Source organism: Mustela nigripes, chromosome 3 (assembly GCF_022355385.1).
Source record: "Mustela nigripes isolate SB6536 chromosome 3, MUSNIG.SB6536, whole genome shotgun sequence".
Taxonomy (NCBI): Eukaryota; Metazoa; Chordata; class Mammalia; order Carnivora; family Mustelidae; genus Mustela; species Mustela nigripes.
Genome location: NC_081559.1, coordinates 164,309,195 through 164,332,042, shown reverse-complemented (window position 1 = coordinate 164,332,042; position 22,848 = coordinate 164,309,195). Strand labels below are relative to the sequence as shown.

Sequence of the window (22,848 nt, the reverse complement as noted above, 5' to 3'; positions counted from 1 at the left end):
TATTTCTTATTATTGTAATAAACAGGTAAAATGGGGTTTAAAAAGGACACGCCTCTATCATTGAGATGACTTTCTTAGTTACTATAAGTATTTTTACTTCTTTCTTTTTTTAAAAAAAGATTTTATTTATTTATTGGGCAGAGAGAGACACAGCAAGAGAGAGAACACAAGCAGGGGGAGTGGGAGAAGGAGAAGCAGGCTTCCGGCTGAGCAGGGAGCCCTATAGGGGGCCCCATCCCAGGACCCCGCAATCATGACCTGAGCTGAAGGCAGACGGTCAAGGCCGCTCAATGCCTGAGCCACCCAGGTGCCCCTTTTTACTTCTTTCTAGTAATTTATTTCCTCTGCTGAAATTTTGAGTAGCCAGTGCCAATGGAAGTTCAGAGCATACTGTCCATTTGTATTTATTGTGTCCTTAATATGATTCTAAACAATATTTATAACCATATCATAAATGCTCTGGTAAGGAATCAAGTTAGCAGCTTAAGAATTTCCTTAAATTACACATTTAAATATATAAATGTATACAGATATTCAGCAGCCCAAGGAAAATCAGAAATTTGATAAGCCTCTGCAGATACCTCAGAAACTTAGCCCAAGAAAGAAGATCTCCCAAATACTTATCTTGAGATATTGGGTTTTGCAGTTTTGTTGATTAAAGCAGAAGACAATATTCCACATAAGCTAATCAGCACAAAATGTAAAATTATTTTGCTCATAAATACAATCTCTAGAAATTCTATATCCTCTCCTGGATCCTTAAATCCATCACAGCACTTTTTTTTTTTTTCCTGTTAAAGGCTTTATAGTATTCTTTACAACAATCCATATAACATCCTATTCTTATGAATGTTTCTGCCATCTATCCACCGATCAATTTATTTACGTCTATCTCCCTGCCTATCTAGTTAATCATTAAGAATACTTTAGAAATGCAATATTCTGATTAATCTGTTTGTACTTACTAAAGAATGTTCTAAAACATATGAATAGTTTTCTGGCTTATAATGATATGAAGAATATGACATTCATTTTTTTAATCCTTTGGAACTTTTAGTAACTCAGGGTCATTATTCTGAAGAATAATACCTATTTCAGATGCAAACCAGTACCACCCCTGCCCCCAAGTGAATCTGGTCCACTGATATACTTTCTTTAGCCAGAAGAATTGCTTACAAAGTTAACACAAGGATTAGGGACTTGGGTCTCCAGAAACACCCCATCTGGCAATATTGCCTGCCGTCCAGTCTGGCACGGACTAGCTGGCGCCGAGCAGCACTTGCCCCATTGAAAAGGAACACGGGCTCTCCAGTGGGCCACAGCTCACATACTACTTGGTCCTCAAACCTGATTTTAATCATTTATATTACCTGCTTAGTCTCTGTAAGACTTTGAATTTGAGATCCCCAGACTAGTATTAGAACACCATTACTGTGGGAGTTATACACATTAAACTAAATGAATCTGGAGAAAATTCTGTCAAAGTTGCCTTTAAAAGAATCTCAGGGATCTTGGTGTAGGCCATTTCTATGATCACTTTCCTATTTCTCATAAAGCATGGGAGTAAAATATAGTTAAAAACAAATCCAGTTAATTTCTAATTGGTCAACACCAGATATACTGAGCAATTGTGTCTCTATTATCAGGAGGAACGATAAAAATGTTTGTTCTAATAAAATTAAAAATCCTAGCCTCCTTACTGAACCATATAAAAGATCATTAAGGCATTTTTTTGCATGTGATTTTCATTATAACTATGCAAATATTGAAACCAGAACTATTTAATGGCTCAGTAGAGACATCAAGGGTGATACTGTCAATCTAGCACTGAAGAAACTTAGTTCTTGACTTAATGAACAGAATACCTTCTTGAGCAGACAACTTTTTTTTTAAGTAAAAAGAAATGAGGGCAGCTGTTATTCCTATGCAATTTAGTTTGCTAAAAGCTTAAGAATTAAAACACCATTATTAACATTAAATTTTAAGATTTATAATAAATTGAATGCAAATTTAAATATATTTATAGTCTTAGCTTCAGAGCACTGCTATTACCTTTTGTCATGCAGAATAATTATTATAAACTATTATGTAGCAATATTCTGAGACCACGCATCTAGTTATTTTCAATTCAAAAAGAAATACTGACTCACAGGTGTTCTCAAAGTTATTAGAGTTTGAAATTTGTAAGCCTTCAATAGAAACTTAAAAAGCTATTGGAGCTTAAATATTTTTCTTACAATTTATGTAAATGAGAATTTTAAATGATAAAAAAGAGGAAAGTTTGAACAATAAAAGCACAGTAAGAATATTGAGTTTTTAGTCTATCATTCTCCACAGCAACTCTGTTGATGATTAGGGCGTGGATAGCTAATCCATCAATTCAGAAAAATGGAAAGCTAAGATTTTTCAAAATAAATGATGTGGTCTTAGAGTCTTAACTTTGGCTCACAGAAATATTAGCTATTAACACTTATGAGCAAATTTCTAAGGGGCTTAAATACTACTAGTGACTACAGTTGATTTTATACAACAGATTAAGAAAAATGCTTATAGCACCACTTATCTATTTCTTAAGGAAAATATATTAATCCTTTCAATACTTTTCAATACTGTTCTTCAACTTTCATCTTCTCTTTCTTTTATTCTGCTATCTCATTGTTATATACATAATGTTTTTAAATTGTGCTAAAGAGGTAAAATTTTGCTCTTTTGAAGTTATTTGCATCCTTTCAACACAAGATGCATGCTATATTGATTTACTATCAAATTGCAGAATAACTTCAAATGGGTAAAACAGTTCGTACACAACAAGTGAAATGCAAATATTAATGTAGTAGAGATCGGTGAAACACGACAAACCTTTAATTTGGATCAATATTATTTAAAGATAAAGTTCTTCTTAGATACGTCCTGTTTTATCTTAAAGGCACATAATAATTATAAAATTAATAAACATTAATTAAGTTAATTAAAATAAAAAAATTTAAAAATACATTTTACACCCCTTCCCACCTGGGTGGGGCCCCCCACACAGTGGGTCCAACATAACTTGGTTTAATTCTGAGATGATAGTCCCTGATAAAACTCTCCCTTCCAATTTGATTTTCATGTTTTGTGAAATATATCACAAAGGACTATGTAAGACATATGTTCAATTACAGGATAATTAGAAAGTGAATAACTTTATAAACACTCTTCAAGTTAAGACAGTGAATTTTTTTTTTTTTTTAAGTTATAGGCAGGTAGGGTTTGGCTCCATTAAAAAAAGTGAAATAGTTACAAATGTCCAAAAATATAGTGGACTGCCTCATAAGGTAGCGAGGTCTGAATTCTTTTTTAAGATTTAACAATCAACTATCAGTGATATTGTATAGGGTTACTGATTAACACATCTAGATATACTGGAACAGAATTCTCATGTTAAGGTCAGAGAATTGATATTTTTAAAACACTCCCCTAAAAATTTGTTTATGAGCTTGGTTTGGGAACCACTGATAATAGGAGTCTAACTTTAGTTCAGATCACTGGAGAACTTCTAAAGCTCATTTGAATAACGATCTGTGGCTTTCTGTATATAATAGTTAAACTATAAGAGAGAAGCACTACATCTACTGGTATTTACCCAAAGAATACAAAAATACTGATTCAAAGGAATACATGTACCCTGATGTGTATAAGGGAATATTACTCAGCCATAAAAAAAGAATGATATCTTGACATTTGCAACGACATGGATGGAGCCGGAGAGTATTTTGCTAAGTGAAATAAGTCAGTCAGAGAAAGACAAATACCATATGATTTCACTCATATGTGAAATTTAAGAAACAAATTAGATGGGACGCCTGGGTGGCTCAGTTGGTTAAGCAGCTGCCTTCGGCTCAGGTCATGATCCCAGGGTCGTGGGATCGAGTCCCACATCGGGCTCCTTACTCCGCAGGGAGCCTGCTTCTCCCTCTGACTCTGCCTTCCACTCTGTCTGCCTGTGCTTGCTCTCACTCTCTCTCTCTCTTACAAAAAAATAAAAAAAATCTTTAAAAAAAAAAAAAAAAAAAAAAAAAGAAACAAATTAGATGAACATGGCGGGGTGGAAATTAAAAAGAGAGAGGCAAACCATAAAGCTGCTTCTTAACTCTAGAGAACAAACTGATGGTTACAGGAGGGAGGGTGGGTGGGTGGGGGGATGGGTGAAATAGGTGATGGGGATTAAGGAACGCATTTGTTGTGATGAGCAACGGGGGTTGTATGTAAGTGATGAATCACTAAATCCTATACCTGAAACTAATATTATATTCTATGTTAACTAACTGGAATTTAAATAAAATCTCGGAAGAAAAAAAAGAGAGAAGCACTACATTAAGATTTTAAGAATGAATCATTAACAAGGAAAATTGTAATCAAGAAGAGGTAATATGGTGATTAAATATTTCATAACAGTTCAAGAATTCATGGGAAGAGGCACTCAATTTAATCTAATTACTTGGTATTTAAAAACCTTTAATTTTTAAAATTATCGCTCTCATTCATGATCTAAGTTCAATTGTTTTCGTGAACAACCACATTTTTAAAAATTACTGAAATAGGCATTCAATTTATCCATTTATTATTCAACAAATATGTGTTGAGGACCTGCACTAAGCTAGGAAGTGTTCTAGGCAGTGTCAAGACAGATGAAGACTCTGTTCCCGTGAAGTCAAAATTTTAGTATTCCCTAAACATCATTATTCTGAGAGAAGTATGCCTAAATCACAGATTCTATTTTTTATAGTGGTAACCACTTATACGAATTGAACCTAAATTCTAAGCTTATTTCATTAGAGCAGCATTAGAATCCTAAACCAGAATTCTCACCTCAAAATGGAAATAATAAAACCTGCTCTCAATCTCTCAAGCCTCCTGTTAATATCTCATGATAGACACATATACATATGCACACAGAGCTAAATGTAACATACATATGATGTATGGATATACCATATTATATATTAAGATGTACATATATTTGTATGTGTTATATATAAAACTAGTTTTTAACCGGTAAAGTCTTCTGTAAATATATTAACATTATTTATTTATTGTTAAAATATCTTATTTATTTACTTATTTGAGAGAAAAAGAGAGAGAGAGATATCAGGAGGGAGGAGCAAAGGGAGAGGGACAAGCACACTCTGTGTTCAGCACGCAGGGCTCGATCCCATGACCCTGAGATCATGACCTGAGCTGAAATCAAGAGTCAGATGCTTGACTGAGTGAACCATCTAGGCTCCCCTTACCATTATTATTTACTAAAAGAATGATAACAATAAAGTGGTGAAGCCTTTGAAAATATAATTAGACAATGAAGTAGCTAATGTTGAATTCAAAAATGAGTTTATAAATATCTCTTATAATATTCACTCATTTTTATGTTGATAGGCCTTGATGAATATTTTATATATCCTTCAACATAAGAGAATTTTCATGTTGTCCTATATAATATGTATAATTAATTCTTTTAATGAAGAGGGTGTATTCTAATGATAGTAGAAATAGTAAAGTTTAATGATGTGTTAAAATACTAGCTGTGGGAGTCATGGACTACATTAAATAACAATAGAAAACCAACTCTGGAAGTCTAGAAAATCAGACATAAGAAGGCTTCAAGTTCAGAACAGGATAGAGGACTTCTTAAAGAGGGAAATTGGGAAAGCCAGAGTTCCCTTAGGCATGTACTAGAGTGTGGCGCCCACATGCACGCACATACATATGTACACACGTGCATCTGTGACATCAGTGAAGATCCAGAACTATCATCTCCTTTGATCTCAGTAACTAAAAGTCCAAGCAAATAGAAAAGGTAGAAATGGGCTACCCATCAACCCCATCTCTACAAGGAGACTCAACGGCTTTGTTTGAAGTGATTTCGTAAGCAGGAGACAGGGTGAATTAAAATTGAAAATATATGTGAATGGTCAGCAAATATTATAAATGTTCATGATATTTGTTGAAATATGTAAGCTATTTTTATGCATCCTTTTGTCAGTGTCATTATTTGGAAGATAAATCTTATCTCATATTCTTTGGATACCACTTTACCTGTTTGTCAGATTTGTGAATTTGTAGTTGATTTTACAATTCTTCTCCTAGCCCCACCTGTCTGCCTCTTTAGGGACAAAATCAATCCCTATAAATAGGTTCTCTCAGCTCCAAGAAGCTCTTCTGGGAAACCCCAAATTTTGCACCATAATTCTGTGCTCAAGCTCAGCAAGAATAAAAATGTGTATTTAACTGAGAGAATGCGAGGCAAAGTTAGGGATGAAAAATAAATGTATGTTGTTGAGTTTAAAGCATATTTCTCAGAATAAAATGTGAATGTATTACACTAAAATAATCTATCATAAAGTTTAGGAAATACTTGTTTAAACATAACTTTATTACAGAACTCTCCAAATGCTAATGTAGACTATGAATCTTAAAAAGGACTGTAGGTATACTGGTTTCCCATATGTGTTGACCTTAAAACCATTTATTTTAAAGCATTAGTTAGTTCATGGGGTTAATTTTCCAGAAATATACTTGGAAAGCACCAATTTAAAAGATTTGATTTTATATTTCTAAATGTTTTTTTTTTTAAAGATTTTATTTATTTATCAGAGAGAGAGGGGGAGAGAGCGAGCACAGGCAGACAGAATGGCAGGCAGAGGCAGAGGGAGAAGCAGGCTCCCTGCCGAGCAAGGAGCCCGACGTGGGACTCGATCCCAGGACACTGGGATCATGACCTGAGCCAAAGGCAGCTGCTTAACCAACTGAGCCACCCAGGCATCCCATATATTTCTAAATGTTTATACTTTTTAAAATCTTTCCTTACTGACTGAGTTTTAGCTACAGATCCTTTCAGATTTACATGGTGGGAAGATTAAAAACAACAAACAAACAAACAAAAATACATAGGAGAACCCAGAAGTCCCAAGTACCAAACAGTGTGTAATGTTTTAATTATAGTATTTTTTTAGATTTTAAAAGCCTTGTGTTTGGTTTGCATCAGAGCTAAGAACAGTTGTTTAATAAAGGTTTTCAAATATGTTCTTAAGCTATTAATTCAGACTTTTTAAATGATGAGACGCTTATAAGAAATAATGGATTTTCTTCTGATGATCCTAGCTTATATAATGTTGAAAGAGTCAGCCGTCTCTGCTTCAGTTTAAACAATTTAATATTGGGCAATTTAGATAACGCTTTTATAACCTCCATTTTCCATACACTTTTATTTCAAAGTTAGTAGGAAGCTTGAAATGAGATAAGTGGGTTGTTAAAATGACATACAAAGGGGAAGTATTATCAATTCACATGTTAGAATTACTTTTTATACTTTTACTTATTGTAATTACTTCTTGTAATCATTTAGTTACTTCTAATTACTCTATCTCCCCTCTACACTTTATACTCTTTGAGGGAAGGGACTAGGTCATGTCAACCGGTATGTCCCCCATATGTCCCTTCCATGTGGAAGATGCTCAAAAATGTTTGCTGAATAAATGAAGGCGATTTATGGAATAAAACCACTTCAACTCCAAGACTGTTAAAGGTCAACCATATCAAACTATGAAACAAACCTAATAAGACATTTTTTAGAAACTCTACCATATTACTTTGTGAAATTATCTTATCATGAAATCCCTTTGGTACTTTGGAAATTGCTTTCTCTTGTACAAAATGTAAGATTGACTTGTCTTATTCTGAATTATCTGTCAAAGCGTTACAGGAAAGTTTCTATGAAATACACAGTCAAAAAGGCCAAAAAACAGAGAATTTTATATTTATTTTTCTTCTCCTTTCTTTTCCTTTTTTTTAAATTAAAGATTTTACTTGTTATTTGAGAGAGAGAGTGAGAGAGAATGAGACCCTGAATAGGGGTGGGGAGAAGTAGAGGGAGAGGGAGAAGCAGACTCCCCACTGAGCAGGGAGCCCAATACAGGGCTCAATTCCAGGACCCTGATATGATGACCTGTGAAAGGCAGAGGTTTAATCGACTGAACCACACAGGCACTTCCTTTTTTTTCTTTAGTCATCTCTACTATTTATCAAATGTTCATCATGTGCCAGGAATGCCAGGAATGGTGTTAAAGGCTTTAAGGATATAATTATATTGAATTTTCATGACAACTCTGTGAAAAAGTTATTATTATTGTCCCTGTTACATAGATGAAAAAAGTGGTTTTTATTTGCTTACACTTATATTGTTAGGTATTGACAGAACCAGGATTCAATCCAGTTCTGTCAAGTTTTAATTATCATGATACATTATCTCTCATGTATATTTTTGGAGGACTTACGTGTTATTTATTATAATACTAAAATAAATTTTGGGATGACGGTAAGTGATATTATCCTTATTATGAGTTAGTGTAACATGGCATCGAGTTCTCATTCACAACTTTGCAAAGCAAGCCAGCTAAGTCCTCTGTGAATCTCTACAGATGACAGGTAAACCATGCAAAGAAGTAATTTATAATCTATGATAAACAGAAATAGTAAAGTAAGTTGGTTAATTCACAGATTGTTCTGAGAATATGCAGTTCTTCTTCAGACAAGTTCAACATGAAGTCCTATCACTTATTCAAAATACCTTGTTAGAAAGTCTCAGAAGACTAATTTATAAGTTTCCTTATTTTTGCAGTCTTAATGATAATCACTATTTTTTTTAAAGATTTATTTATTTATTTGACAGACAGAGATTACAAGTAGGCAGAGAAGCAGGCAGAGAGAGAGGGGGAAGCAGGCTCCCTGCTGAGCAGTGAGCCCGATTCGGGGCTTGATCCCAGGACCCTGAGATCATGACCTGAGCCAAAGGCAGAGGCTTTAACCCACTGAGCCACCAAGGATCCCCGATAATCACTATTTTATGTGATTTTTATCCTACATGAGGTCTGACAAGTCTGACAATCCTTGTAGGGATTCTTATATTCTTTTTTTTTTTTTAAAGATTTTATTTATTTATTTGACACAGAGATCATGAGTAGGCAGAGAGGCAGATGGGGGGATGGGAGGCAGGCTCCCCGCTGAGCAGAGAGCCCAATGTGGGGCTTGATCCCAGGACCCCAGGATCACAACCCAAGCCAAAGGCAGAGGCTTTAACCCACTGAGCCACCCAGGTGCTCCAACATATATATTCTTCTATGACATATATATTCTTATATGTCAAGTCTGACATATAAGAAAAAAATCACAAAAGTGTTCCCTAAGATAGTTTTTAAAGATTAGACAAATGAATGCCAGTCTAATGCGCCAAAAGAACAGTGTAAAATGAATTCTAAAATCTTATCAAAAAGTATAAAAATGATGGAATTAGAAGCTGGTGCAGCCACTCTGGAAAACAGTATGGAAACCCCTCAAAAAGTTGAAATAAAGCTATCCTATGACCCAGCAATAGTACTACTGGGTATTTACCCTAAAGATATAAATGTAGTGATCTGAAGGGGCACATGCACCCAATATTTATAGCAGCAGTGTCCACAATAGTTAAACTATGTAAAGAGCATAGATGTCTATCAACAGATAAATGGATAAAGAATATATGGTGTGTGTGTGTATATATATACACACACACATACACACATACATACATACATACATACATACATACATACATACACAAGGGAATACTATGCAACCATCAAAAGAAATGAAATCTTGCCATTTGCAACGAAATGGATGGAACTAGAGGGTATTGTGCTAAGCAAAATAAATCAATCAGAGACAGACAATTATCTTATGACCTCTCTGTTAAGAGGAATTTGAGAGGCAGGGCAGAGGGTCATAGTGGGTAAGGAGGAAAAAAATGAAACAAGATGGGATAGGAGGGAAACAAACCATAAGAGACTCAATCTCTGGAAACAAACTGAGGGCTGCTAGGGGGTTGGGGAAGATAGGGTGGCTGGGTGATGGACATTGGGGAGGGTGGGTATGTGCTATGGTGAAAGCTGGGACTTGTGTAAGACTGATGATTCACAGACCGTACCCTGAAGCAAATAATACATTATATGTTAATAAAATAAAATAAAAAAGTATAAGATGAGAGAGAGAACTAGTCTCATAAATTAAATCAGTAAACCAACAGATCAACCAACTGAAACTTTCCTAAATGCAATACAAATGACCTCTTGGCCTATTTAAAAACTTTCATCTAAGAAGCCTGAGATGAGTGTATTGAATATTGCACGATGTCGGAAGCCAGAAGCACTATGTTCAAAGCTTTTCACACCTCTAAATTTTCACTGCTTTTTTGCGATCTTACTTATTCATATATTTACATACCAACTTTTACCAGTGCCTACTTTGTATGATATACTGGAGATCCTGGGAGATAAGAGAATAAAAAATAAAAATGATAGATAATTTACCTTCAGAGGGTTAACTAATGGTCAACCATGGCTGATGAAATGGATATATAATTTAACTATATTCAGAGGAGAAAAATGAGGGCCACAAGAGAAACTGTTATTGTAAAAGAATATTAGATACATTGTGAAGAAAGAGAAGAGATGGTATTTCTTAGATGAATTTATATTTGAGTTGGGTATTAAAGGATGGGTAGGTACTTTACTCATAAACAGAAATGAAGAAACCACAAATGGTCAGAAGAATCGATGTGAGCATATATACAAGAGTATAAAAGCAAGAGCCTGCAAGGAGAGAGATCAGTAAGTGTGAAAGACTGAAGTAGAATAAAGCTAAAATATAAAGACTAAATTGTGTCATTAAGGTTCTAAAGTCTCAGGACAGGTATTTGTGGATTTTTTTCCGATGGCTTTTGCTTCCTTAATATTAGATCCCATTTTTCTACATGGAGAATCAGAAGTTGAAAATGAAGCCATACTATATAGTACCACATTACACTGATGTACTCCCATATAATCCCAATATTCATGCATGAAAATTCTTTGACTCTGAATTTGATCTTATTTTATTATTTCTATAAAAATCAAACTTTTTACATGAAGTTTGTTCATCCTGAGGGATACCTGTAGTTCTGTGAGGAGTCACTAGCTCCAAATATTGCATTTAGTTTAAACTATAGCTGTAGATTAATTGTCCTTATTGGCTTGTAAAAACAAATATGAAATATGATGGAAACTACTATAGTAGTTTTTTATGCTATTATTTTGTATATATATATTTGTATATATATATGTTTGTATATATATTTGTATATATTTTGAAAGTCAATCCAATTTAACTGTTTCTCTACTTTCATACTAAATTTATCTTACTCTCTAACATGCAGCTAGTGGGGAAAATGTTAGAAATAAATGTAAAAAAAGAGCAATTAATTTTATCTTTATAGGAAACAAGTCTATAGAAACACTATTTACTTACAGCTTAACAATGGTAGTAATACCAGAAAACAAAAGTTCAGTATATAGATGAAGGCTAATGGACATTTTAAATGTATATAACCCTCAATTGCTATTCTAACTATAGTGAAATTGATCCATCAGTAAAAATGAATCTGTATAGCCATCTCTGGATAGGATTTTCAAGTGGTAACAAGATAGAATAACCAGTCACCAGAGAAATACAAATTAGCAGAATTGCTAATAATGATTATATTACAAAGTCCATTAAATTTTATAAGTCTCTTAAAATTTATGTAGGATGTGGGAATAAATTTTAATTAACACTGATCTCCAATTTCATATAAAAAATACAGATGTGGTATTGAAGTATAAATACCAAGACTCAGCTGAAAAGAATACCCTGAAAATGTAGTGACACTAACAGCAGAGGAAAGGCCAGGTGGCACTATTACAAACCTATATTGTCACTTATTCCAAACCTTTCTCATTATGATCAACAAAATGATGTATATCTGGTCTTAACTAAAACCTGGTGCTTCTTTGAACACATTGCTTCTCCTGAAGTCCTCCCCAGTGACAAGTACTTATCCTTCTTCATAGGCTGCAATATTTCTAACTACTGGCGCCTTTTTTTTGGACTAGTTCTCTTCTGTTTTTACTTAAAAGTTTAAATTATTTATTATAACTATTATTATTATTTTTGCAGCTTCCGACTTCTGGCTATGCCAACATATACTTCTCCTTTTTTTTTTTTTCCCTTTCCTCTTATCATCTGGTGACTTCATGGCCATTGACTCATTCACTGAAGTCTTTAGGAGCTGGCTTTGTCTTATTTTCAATTCTTGATTTTACTGTAATCTGATGAGACTTACATATTCATTAAGAAGACCTAACCAACTGCTTCATAACTCCAAAATGTACATATCTCCAACTACCCTCATATTTATTCTTTTCATCCATTCTATTGTACTTGCTCCAATGGTTAGGTCTTCAAATTTGCTGATAGTGAAATAGCCCCACCTCACAATCTTGAGTTTCAATGTCATACTGTGACATTGAAACCTCTCACCCTTCCAACTCCCTAAATATGCTTTTGGACAACGTGATATAGTTTTCCAATTTTTGAATTTTTTCTACATTCTCCTAGTCTATCAGTTCCTGTCTGGATGTCTCTTCCTTCTTCTCTAGCATTGATATTTACATAAGCATCCTTAATTTCTTTCTACTGTTATTTTCCTAACAGCCTCTCCCATGGAAATTCCCATCCTCCACAAATGCTACAATCTGACTTCTGTAACTATGCATGGATTGGCTCAGTGCTGCTAGAAAAGATCACACTACTCTCCCATGCAGGTGTCTCTTGGAATTGTCCCTCCATTGGATCTCCTGAACTATTCATCAGCCCTTTAATTTGTTCTTGGTCAGCTACTTTTCTGATTCTCTTCAGCAATTATTCCAAATCTTCGAATCAAGTCTCTAATTCAATTTCCAAACTCTTATATTCTGTCTCTTATGTGTTTGAGAAAATTAAGGCCATTAGGTAGTGACAACTTCCCAACTCCCAGTCTCATCCATTTTAGGAGAATCTATGCAAAACTTTCTTTTAAAATTCTATGAGTATTTCTCCTAAACAATTGATGTATCTGCTTCACAGGAAACAAAACGTTGTCGCTTATTGTATGTTCTCTTTACCTACCTTATAAAGAAAAGTTCATAGTCAAAACCTATTCATTCCATTCAATTTCTTGAACTACAGGATATGAAAATTATGATACATATAATGATTGACATTTTCAGTTTTGCTTCTTTTTTAAGAATTTCTTTTTCTACGTCTATTTTACTATAATTTTGAGTTCTGTAACTTTTTGTTAAAATTCCTCCAAATTATATATGCTGCTAAGTCTTAACATAGTTTTCATATTTTATTGTGCAGACTTTTAGAATTTGACCCCATTGCTCTCCTCTTCTTGAAATGCCTTTTCCTCTGAGCTTTTGTGATTGTATACTCCTTTAATTTTCTATGCATCTCTCTGGTCACCTCCGTTTTTTTCTGTGAGCTTTCTGTATGCCTCTTTTATGTTGGTATTTTCCAGGATCCCATCCTAACCAACCCCACCCCTGGCCTTTTTTTTTTTTTTTAACACTGTTTTGTTGGTGCATTTTAATTTCATGGCTTCAAGAAGCATCAGTATATTAATGACTTCCAAATCTGTATTTCCAGTCCAGATCTTTTTCTTAATCATCTGCCGGATCTAGCCATTCCTGTTCTGTCCAACTTCTTGTCCATCCTGGAGACACACTAAGCTCAATACATAAAATTAAGGGGCCCTTTGGTGGTTCAGTTGATTAAGCATCTGCCTTCAGCTCTGCTCATTCTAAAATGAATGCATCTGAAAATGAAGGCATATGAAAAAAACATCCTCAAAAATGCTTTAACAGCTAATGCAGAGTAATTCTATGTAGCTGTTTCTTTTAAGAACTTTCTATGAGTCCCTTCTCTTTAACATTGTGGTGATGGTTTTAGCCAGGTCAATTAGACAAGAAAAGGAAATAAAAGGCATTCAGATTGGAAGGAATGTTATTCACCGATGATCTCTTATATAGGATATCCTAAGGAATTAACAAAAAGACCTTTTAAACTAATAAATGAAACACAATAAGGCTATAGGATACAAGATCAACATATTCATATAAATCGTATTTCTATATAGTAGCAAAGAACAGCACTGAAAGGAAATTAATAAAATAGTTCCATTTATAATAGCACCCAAAAACACTTAGAATAAATGTAACAAAAGAGGGGTAAGATGTGTACACTGAAAACAATAAAATATCATTGAAAGAAAGTTAAGAAAATAAATGGAACAGCTCATGTTCATAGATTAGAATACAATATTTTAAAAATGATAACAGTTCTGAAATTGATCTAATTAAACAAATCCCTGTCAAAATCCTGGCTGTTCCCAGCCTCCCCCCCCCCCAAAAAAAAACTGACAAGCTGACCATAAAATCCATTAGGAAATATAAGCAACCCCAAAGAAAGGATAGATTGCATCATAACCAGCTGGGCTATTTGTTGTAAAAACACAAATTCCTGGGCTCACCCCAAAATTGCCAAATCAAAGTTCTAAGAGTGTTGTTTACATATTTTTTCTAAAGTTCCCTTTTCATGCACAATCATAAAACAGGAGAAATTACTCATTCTTGTACGATTTCAGTAGTACTAACTAGAAGATAGCCTAATGAGAAAGAAAAAGCAGAAGAGAACACAGCAATACAAGAGTGGTAAAGCATAGTCAATCAGTATGCCCGATGGGATGAGTTTGCCCTGAAACAGACTTCCAGAAGACTGAAAGACTCAGTTTGATCTACGGAGTACTGATATTAGTCACCTCAAGTTTGGAAACATCTGCAAAATGATAGAAATTTATGTTGAGCTGTTTGTTCTGCTAGTGGTTAATTGCAGAACCAGTGATTTCTTGAGCTCACGATAATAAAGACAAATCATCAGTGTACTAGAAGATGCTTATTTTCCTGTTGGCTACATACTATGGGAAGGAGTATGAATTACCCCTTCCTCCAACTGGCTAGCAAAAAAGCCCAGACAAAGTCAGCAGGTAGATGTGACAGAACCAGGGTGAGAGGCCAGATATTTCATATGTCTCATCCACAATTACTTTTATGAGACATGCTATTTCTCCTTTAGAAGTCTGCGATATGGGCATAAATATGCTGTATACATCAAATTACATTATATAATCATGAAGTGTTCCACTCCGGTCTATAACTCTGATCTACATGTTAGTAGCAATAAATATTTCATTAACAATTATTCTGCTTGCCATTCTAAAGATTATAAGAACTTTTATCTATACAATTTAGATGGTGGAAGTTTCTTAAGATGTTTTTCATGAATTTTTAAATAGATGCCAAACTTCTCCTCTTAAAAAATGTCCCTACCTCAAGAATACTCTCTTGAAAAAGATATTCTAATTCTCTAGCATTTAGAGACATGCCTGAGAACTAAAAATTTATAGAGAACAAATTTCTTGAATTTTTTCTTTTGTCTTATAGTCCTAGAACAAAACCTAGAGGAAAAGAGGAGTCTACCAATATTGTTAGTTTTGATAATATTACATTTTTCAGTATTTGTTTTTTCTATCTTCTTTCATTGCAGATTTATTTAAGATCCCCTCCTCTCTGTGTCCAATTCCTTCCTCAAATGTGCTTGTGAATTTGTTTAGGTATATTGATAACATTTTTTGGGTATGAAGCTATCCTTAAATGTCCACTCACACGAGGCTAAGACACTGCTTCACTCTCAGGCTTAGATAATTAGAAATGCTTAATTTCATTTCTACCCCCAGTTTTTATTACAGTGCTTGAGAAATTTTCTAAATAAGTATTGGCTGAATAAATGATTTCTCCTTACCTTTGAACTCTGAACATTTTTTTTTCTGAGCCAGCTTACCATATGTACACAGTATATAATTGGCAAATGTAAATAGATATAAAATTTAGAACATGCACACATATATGCAGACTAAAAAAAATATTTTAAATGATTAATATAATTTTGGATTTTCTAGGTTACAAAAAAAACCATTAATGATATAGGGACATTAACCTGACATATTCATGTATGTAAATGTAAATATCTAAATATGAATATATTACTTATTAACTTTGAAAAAATATTATATTCAAAAATTTAATGAACCATTTTTTGAATTTACATTTTCCTACTCATTTTTTACTTGTATGTTCAGAAGACTTACTCTAATGTGACTACTACCCCAAAACAGCATAATTCTGTATCATGCAATGAAATTCAATTACTGTAATGAAAACAGCAACTATAATGGATTTGATACATTGGAGTCACTGTATTAGTTTTACGTTCCAGCATTGCTAGAAGTAAAAAAATTTTTTCCTTTATAAAACTTGGATTACTAGTAAAAGGAATACACTGTCAATGGTGTATTATAAAATAAGATTATTTCCAATAATTTTGTATAAGCGCATAAGCTGTTTTCAGTATTTAAACAATCTATGATTGTGTTCATTAACTACCAAAACAAAATATTACTGGGCATACTCAGACACATTTCCTCTAATAAAGACTGTTCATTTCATTCTAATGGAAGCAATTTCAAGATCTTATGTTGCAGTAATTAGTGACACCAAAAGTTTCCTACCAAGTAATTGCAGTTGATACCTCCCGTCATCTGATAGAATCTATATTCCCTAGAGACCTCTACCTGGCCCCCTTTAGAGTTTCAGAAGGATTATATAGTTACTTAAGCAGACTACAGTGCCTTGATTACTCAGATTGCTAGGAATATACCATATTTCTTTTTCCCTTGCAAAATAATATACTCTTTCCCTAAAGGAAATGATGAAGAAAGTAATAAATTAAAAACTGAGAACTTAAAGTTATAATCTTCTCCAAACCTTTGCCCACCAAGCCAGGTCTGTTAGACTTTTGGCTCCATGCAAACACCAATGGGCTCGGGTGTTCTCTATACAGTATACATAAAGACAACAGTAGAGACCTGGAATTTGCTCTGCTTTTGAAAGAAAGGAAGCTCTTCCAAGGAAACCCCAAAAAGCTTTTTTCTGTGAATTAATGATGAAATTACTCTATGCCAACAAATCAGAAAAATGGTCTTTATTGCAGAATCACTGTAATTACTGAAAGTTAGATAAGTGATGAAGATAGATTTGCAATTACTTGTTTAGACTCAAATCACTTAACATGCCAAAACCTGAGATGCCTTTTAGGTTTACTATCTGTTATACAGAAACTTTCACAGATCACAGATATAGTAATATACCAATCTGAGACTAAAAGTGATATGTCATAGTCTAAACCACTGAATTGTATACTGACGGGGTAAACATCTGCCCCAATTATCTTTCTCATTAGTTATGAATAAGTACACACTGAGATTGGGGTTAGATATAATAAAGCAAAGTCTGGCTTATACTAGGGTATGCTTATCAAGCCAGCTATGTACTAACACAAAATCAAATTCTGGATTGACTAGAAATCCAAATTCCTCCCAAATGGACATGATGGGTAATTCTGCCTCTGAGAAATATAAAGAAACCTCATCTCCTCAGGCGGAAAGATGAAGTCTACTGCACACTTGGGCCGATGTGCCTTTCAGTATAGAGCTATAAAGAAAGAAGCTTCATGCTTACTTGGTGCCTGTGTTATGAAAATGAAAACATAGTTATTTTTATACTTTGCTGTTTATGTTTTTACCCTTTCTTTCCCATTCTAAGTTCCTTCTCTGGCAGTTTCTCTAGGTGACTGAATTTTTCAAGGGAACTAACCTGACGGGTTTGCATTCTAACGAACCCTAGGGCATCTCTCCTTTTCTGAGTAACAGAGTACTACTGCCCCTGATTCGCAATCTTCCTCAGTACTCAAAACTGGGCGAGAACCCACCAAAAACTAAGAGACACGGGAGCCACAGACTGAATAAAGCTTACTTTTTGCTAGCTATTTTGCCACTCATTTTAAGAGTAAATCTCCAGTGTATAATATTTTTTATGAAGTAGGTTAAATTTTCTCAGGCTCTTCAGAAGCTCATTTTAAAAATTTTGACTCTACAAATGGAGAAGTTAGGCAGCAATTAACACTAAGGGGACTGAGGGAAATTTACATTGGATTCAGTGAGTCATAATGAAAATCAAACAAATCAGGCCCTCAGAGCTAGTGGACATAAATTAAAGACTGTTTCATAAGTCAATCAGGTTGACGGTACTTTGCCAATATATGAACTAGTTGTATTAGAAGCTAAATAGAAAAAAAAATACAAGAAAATAAACCAAATGTAAATGGCAAAATAGTTTTTAGGATTAAGAAAAAGGACTACATGACTAATGGGAAATGTCTACACAAACGAGCAAATTTTACCTGTCATCATCTTGTGAAAATCGTCCTTGCAAATTCTCTTTATTCCACTGTTCTTTTTCTTTCCCTTGCTCAGGTATATCTTGTGCTTTTTCCTCGTCTCCTGATTCTCTGTTTTTCTCCTGATCACATGTTTTTGTGATCTCTGTCCCTTTCTCATTCTCATTAAGTTTTTCTTCCTTTACCTCTTCCTTCTCATGAACTATCTCTTCGTGCTTATCCCCTTCTTGCCCTCCCTCTTCTATTCCCTTTGGCCTTTTGAAAGCAACCCAGATCGAAGGCATGCAAATAAACACAAACAAGAAAGAAAAAGTCAAGAAAAAAAATGCACATGAAATTAAACAGAAATGTAATGAAAACTCCTAAAACAAAAATTCTATCTCTTAAATGCTGACTACTTTTTTCCCCAGTGTATAGCAGAAGAAGCACCATATAAGCAATAATTGGCATTGTTTTCAGATCACATTTTCCTGTCACAAAGTTGCATGGAAAAAACTTATAGTCTCCATTACATATGTTTTCTGATGTAATGGGAAGTAAAAAAAAAAAAAAAGTTTAGGTGCCCATAAAATCTACAAGTCAGATGATGAGTGAAAATTATACTAACATATATTACATTTATACATTTTTTTTGAAAAGCTGAGGACTTTTTTCATGCATTTCTAAAAGTTTTGGGAGAATGGACGAGCATTAATATTTTTATGTATTCTCAATCACTGAAGTGTATTACGCTAGGGAAAAGAAAACCCCTTCAAACTATTATTTTTCATATTTCTCGGAACATTAACAAATTCAAGTCTTCACTTACCCATCACTTTAATTTCAGATAAGACAGAATAATAACAGAATTACTTTTTAAAGTAGCAAACATGAAAAAATAACCCATGATAGGATTTCAAGTAGTCTAGTAAGAAAATTTTGTTCTATGGAACTTTTCTGTGCAAGTAGTTTGAATACAGATGAAAGTATAATAAAAAATGATATGTTCAGAACTTCTTATTGCCTTAACAACACGTATTAACTATTTCAAAATCCAGGATTTTAGGTTTATCCAAAGAAAAATCAAAGACCTCCTAAAATATGTTTAGAAGAATTTCCTGCGAAAGTCCCTTTACTCACCTGATTTTCTTGTTTCCTCTTGGCCGTTCTGATTGGACAGACATGTAGCTCGTGCTGCTGAAACGAGAAGCACTACTAGTCCTTGAAACCGCAGATATATCACTTACATCACTGTCCGAAGATTTAGTGGAAATATTATCTGCCCCTCTATGAGGATCCCATCCTGATCGATACTGTTAACACAGATTGACAAACATGCAGAGGTTGTCAGTATTACCACACAAAACAATCATTAGCTTCTCCTATTTCAGCACTTTAATTGTCCACAGAGGATACTGCAAAACCCCACTCAGTGGCATATAAAACAAAAGTGAATGGCAATTATCCTAAAAGAAAAATTCAATTTATATGAAACCCTTGTTTTTAGCAAAGGCAATTAGAGCATTTTCACCACACCCCAGTGAAGGCCATTACAACAGTCTCACAATAGCAATGGCCCCAGGGAAGAACATTCAGGTAAAATCTGGGAAATGAACATAATATAAGGCAGTAGAATTGTTTGATTTCTGTATAGGATTTGAGAAAAAAAAAGTACGATAAGGTTGCCATTTTAACTTATAAAGACCATTTTAGTAGCCATCAATGCTCTCCTGTAATCCATTATGCTTCACTGAAAACCTAGAGATAATATAAAATCTAATTATTAAAACACTAACTCTTTTAAAGAAAAGTCAAGAAAAAAGAGAGTTTAATTTTTGCATGGTTCCTGGAATTTTGATGAATCCTAGAAATACTAGAAAAAGTCATTATTATTTAAAATAGTTCAAATTTCCTGGAATTGAAGTAATCAAATAGTTATCTGGCACAGCCAGCCTGCAGGATGTTCTGGGTGGTCAAATATTCTGATAAGTTGCAAACCATCATGAATGTTTTAAGCTCATGACACGTGGGATGTAAAAATGAAGAGATTTTGGAGTCTGGAAAACCTGGAGTAAGAAAAACTCCTCCTAGCTGGGTAAACTTTAGCAAATTATTTGACCTGTTTATAAAATAATAGGGATAATAATATCTTCCTTGCAGGGTTGTTTTGAAAATTAGAAATAATACGTATCTGCTATCTAATACTATACATAAATAATTATGATTGTATCATTACTACCTGATGGCTACTTGTGGGCTAAGAGAATATCTGCTAATAGATATTTCTTTATTTATATGCATTTTTAACATAATGTTGAAGCATTCTTATTTGGTCGATTTTGCAATGATGATTTTTCTAATCACACATACTACCAAATTTCACAAAGCCCTAGAAAGATGATTATCTTATACAAACAACTTACTGTGACTTGAAGAATCTTTACCTAATAAACCATCCTGTAAGAATAACAATTCACTGCAAATATTAGGTAGATATAAACATTCTGGCTAAGATAATTTGAATAGCATTAGAGTACAGTGTAAACATTAAATCAGATTAAAATATCTGTCCCCTCCTCCCCAGTATCTTTCAGTGTCTAGTTATATATTTTTGAGTTAATGACTGATTCTTTTCTTCAAATATAAAATAAAGGGTTTTTTTTTTAAGGCTTCATAAATGTTGATAATCAAATCCTTAATCTAGAAATATACATTCAAATTAGGTGAGGAATTGGTCTTTCTTACTTCATTTTAACTTTCCACTTTGTTGGATAAATCCAATCATCAAAAAGAATACATTTAAGTTCTACAAAAACTGCTGCCTTTTTTAAAGGAAATACCTAAATTAATAGACCCTTCATGTTGATTTTAAAGGTAAATTATTTATTTACCGTGAATTTATTGACAGCATTTAGTTCGTGATATTCTTTTTCAAACTGAAGTCACTTTGAAATATTAAAAACAACTTAAAGTGACTTATGTCTTCAGCCATTGTGTAGAACAACATTTCAATGGGTGGATCCAACATTATCTAACTCAGCCAGGATATGAAAAATGTCCTTAAAGCAAATGAAAAACCCTAAGTTTTAACTGTAAGAGGTAGTAAGAAATAATAATGTAACCAGAGTACATGCTTTGGGGAGAGATGAATTGTTGGTCAGAATCCTTGCTACATAAAATTATTAGGTTTGTAATCTCAGGCCAATTGTTTCCTTACGTCCCAGTTTTCTATCTGTTAAAACATGGATAACAACCGTACCCATCTCCTAGGTTTGCTGCAAGGATTAAATAAGATAATGTACGCAACAAAGCACTTAGCACAACATCGACATATAACAAGTGTTTAATAAATGACAAATGACAATGACAATGACGATGATGATGATCCCATAGTAGTTGAACACTGGTTTAGTATCAATTCCAGGTAGATCTTTACCAAAAAAAAAAATACTAGGTAGAAATACCCCAAAATAAATACATTATTTTAAGACTGTTCTAAGCTACAAGAAAAAGAAAGCAATTTTTACATATCTCCAAGAGATTCATTTCAGAAAATGTGTTTATAAAGCAAACTTAATAATATTAAACCAAACTTTTCCACTGACTCCTTCTCTGTCCTCAGGTCTCACTCTCCCCATTTGACCAGGTTCCTCCACATCCTGTTATTTTATGGAGAACTACTGACTATTTATTTTACTATTTTTACTATTTTACTATTTATTTTATGGAGAACTACTGACTCCCAGCCACAGAGTGAGAAGTAGCTTTATCTCATCAGGAAATATAGGATCCTTCTTAGCTGACACAGAATATGCCACATTTTTAATATCTGTCTCTGGTACTTTATTTCAATATCCAAAGCCAGCTGGTTATCTGTATATCCCGTGTTACCCTGATTGGTTCTTGTTTGATTGCTATGCCTTCATTTCTGGGTCCTAAATCTTACTTGACTTTTATATTTCACTAGTTAGGATTCTGACTTTGTCTTTGTCTTTTTGCATTGTTGTGACTTTTAATCCTATTGCTGTGACTCATAGTATATACAGGCCAATTTAAGGCTTAAGATTTTTTTTTAAACACACAAAATGTACATTGCACATATCTTTGGCTAAGACTTCTTAGATAATTGAGTTTGCGGAGCTAAAATTTTGGTTTTGCAAAATTTAGGGAAAGATAAGATTCCACATATATAGTTTTATAGAATTCAAGACATACTATCTCTTGTTAAAGGATGTGTGTGTGTGTGTGTGTGTGTGTGTGTGTGTGTGTGTGTGTAAGTTTGTTCATGTTTATTTGTCAAACCCTCTACTAGCATATAAGCTCCTAAAGGCCAGGACAATATCTTCCTTAATTTTGTAACTCTCTTAGCACCTAAGAGTCAAAGATTTAATTTGATTTCACTTAAACTCTGAGGCTTAGTATTTTTGTACCAGTAAGATAAGGATAAATCACATTGTAAGGATTCTTGCAAGGAGTAAGAGACATGTACATTTAAAATACCCAGTAGTGTGCTTAGTTCACAGCAACTGCTCATTTCTAGTGCCTAAAGCAGAAAGTCATTAAATAAAAAGACACTGAGTGGAAAAGTTTATATAAAGAAAGACTACAAAT

General features: G+C 33.7%; 1 protein-coding gene across 45 annotated transcripts in view; it reads right to left on the bottom strand.

Moving 5' to 3' along the window:
- Nucleotides 1–22,848, bottom strand: part of RIMS2 (regulating synaptic membrane exocytosis 2) — a 600,488-nt gene that overhangs the window by 110,310 nt on the left and 467,330 nt on the right. For 25 of the 45 annotated variants that reach the window (XM_059394973.1, XM_059394974.1, XM_059394987.1 and 22 more), the window contains one exon: nt 19,378–19,550. The exons of the other annotated variants lie outside the window; for them this stretch is intronic. In XM_059394973.1, coding sequence (XP_059250956.1) covers nt 19,378–19,550 — 173 coding nt within the window. The remainder of the gene's footprint in view (nt 1–19,377; nt 19,551–22,848) is intronic. 45 annotated transcript variants of the gene reach the window in all.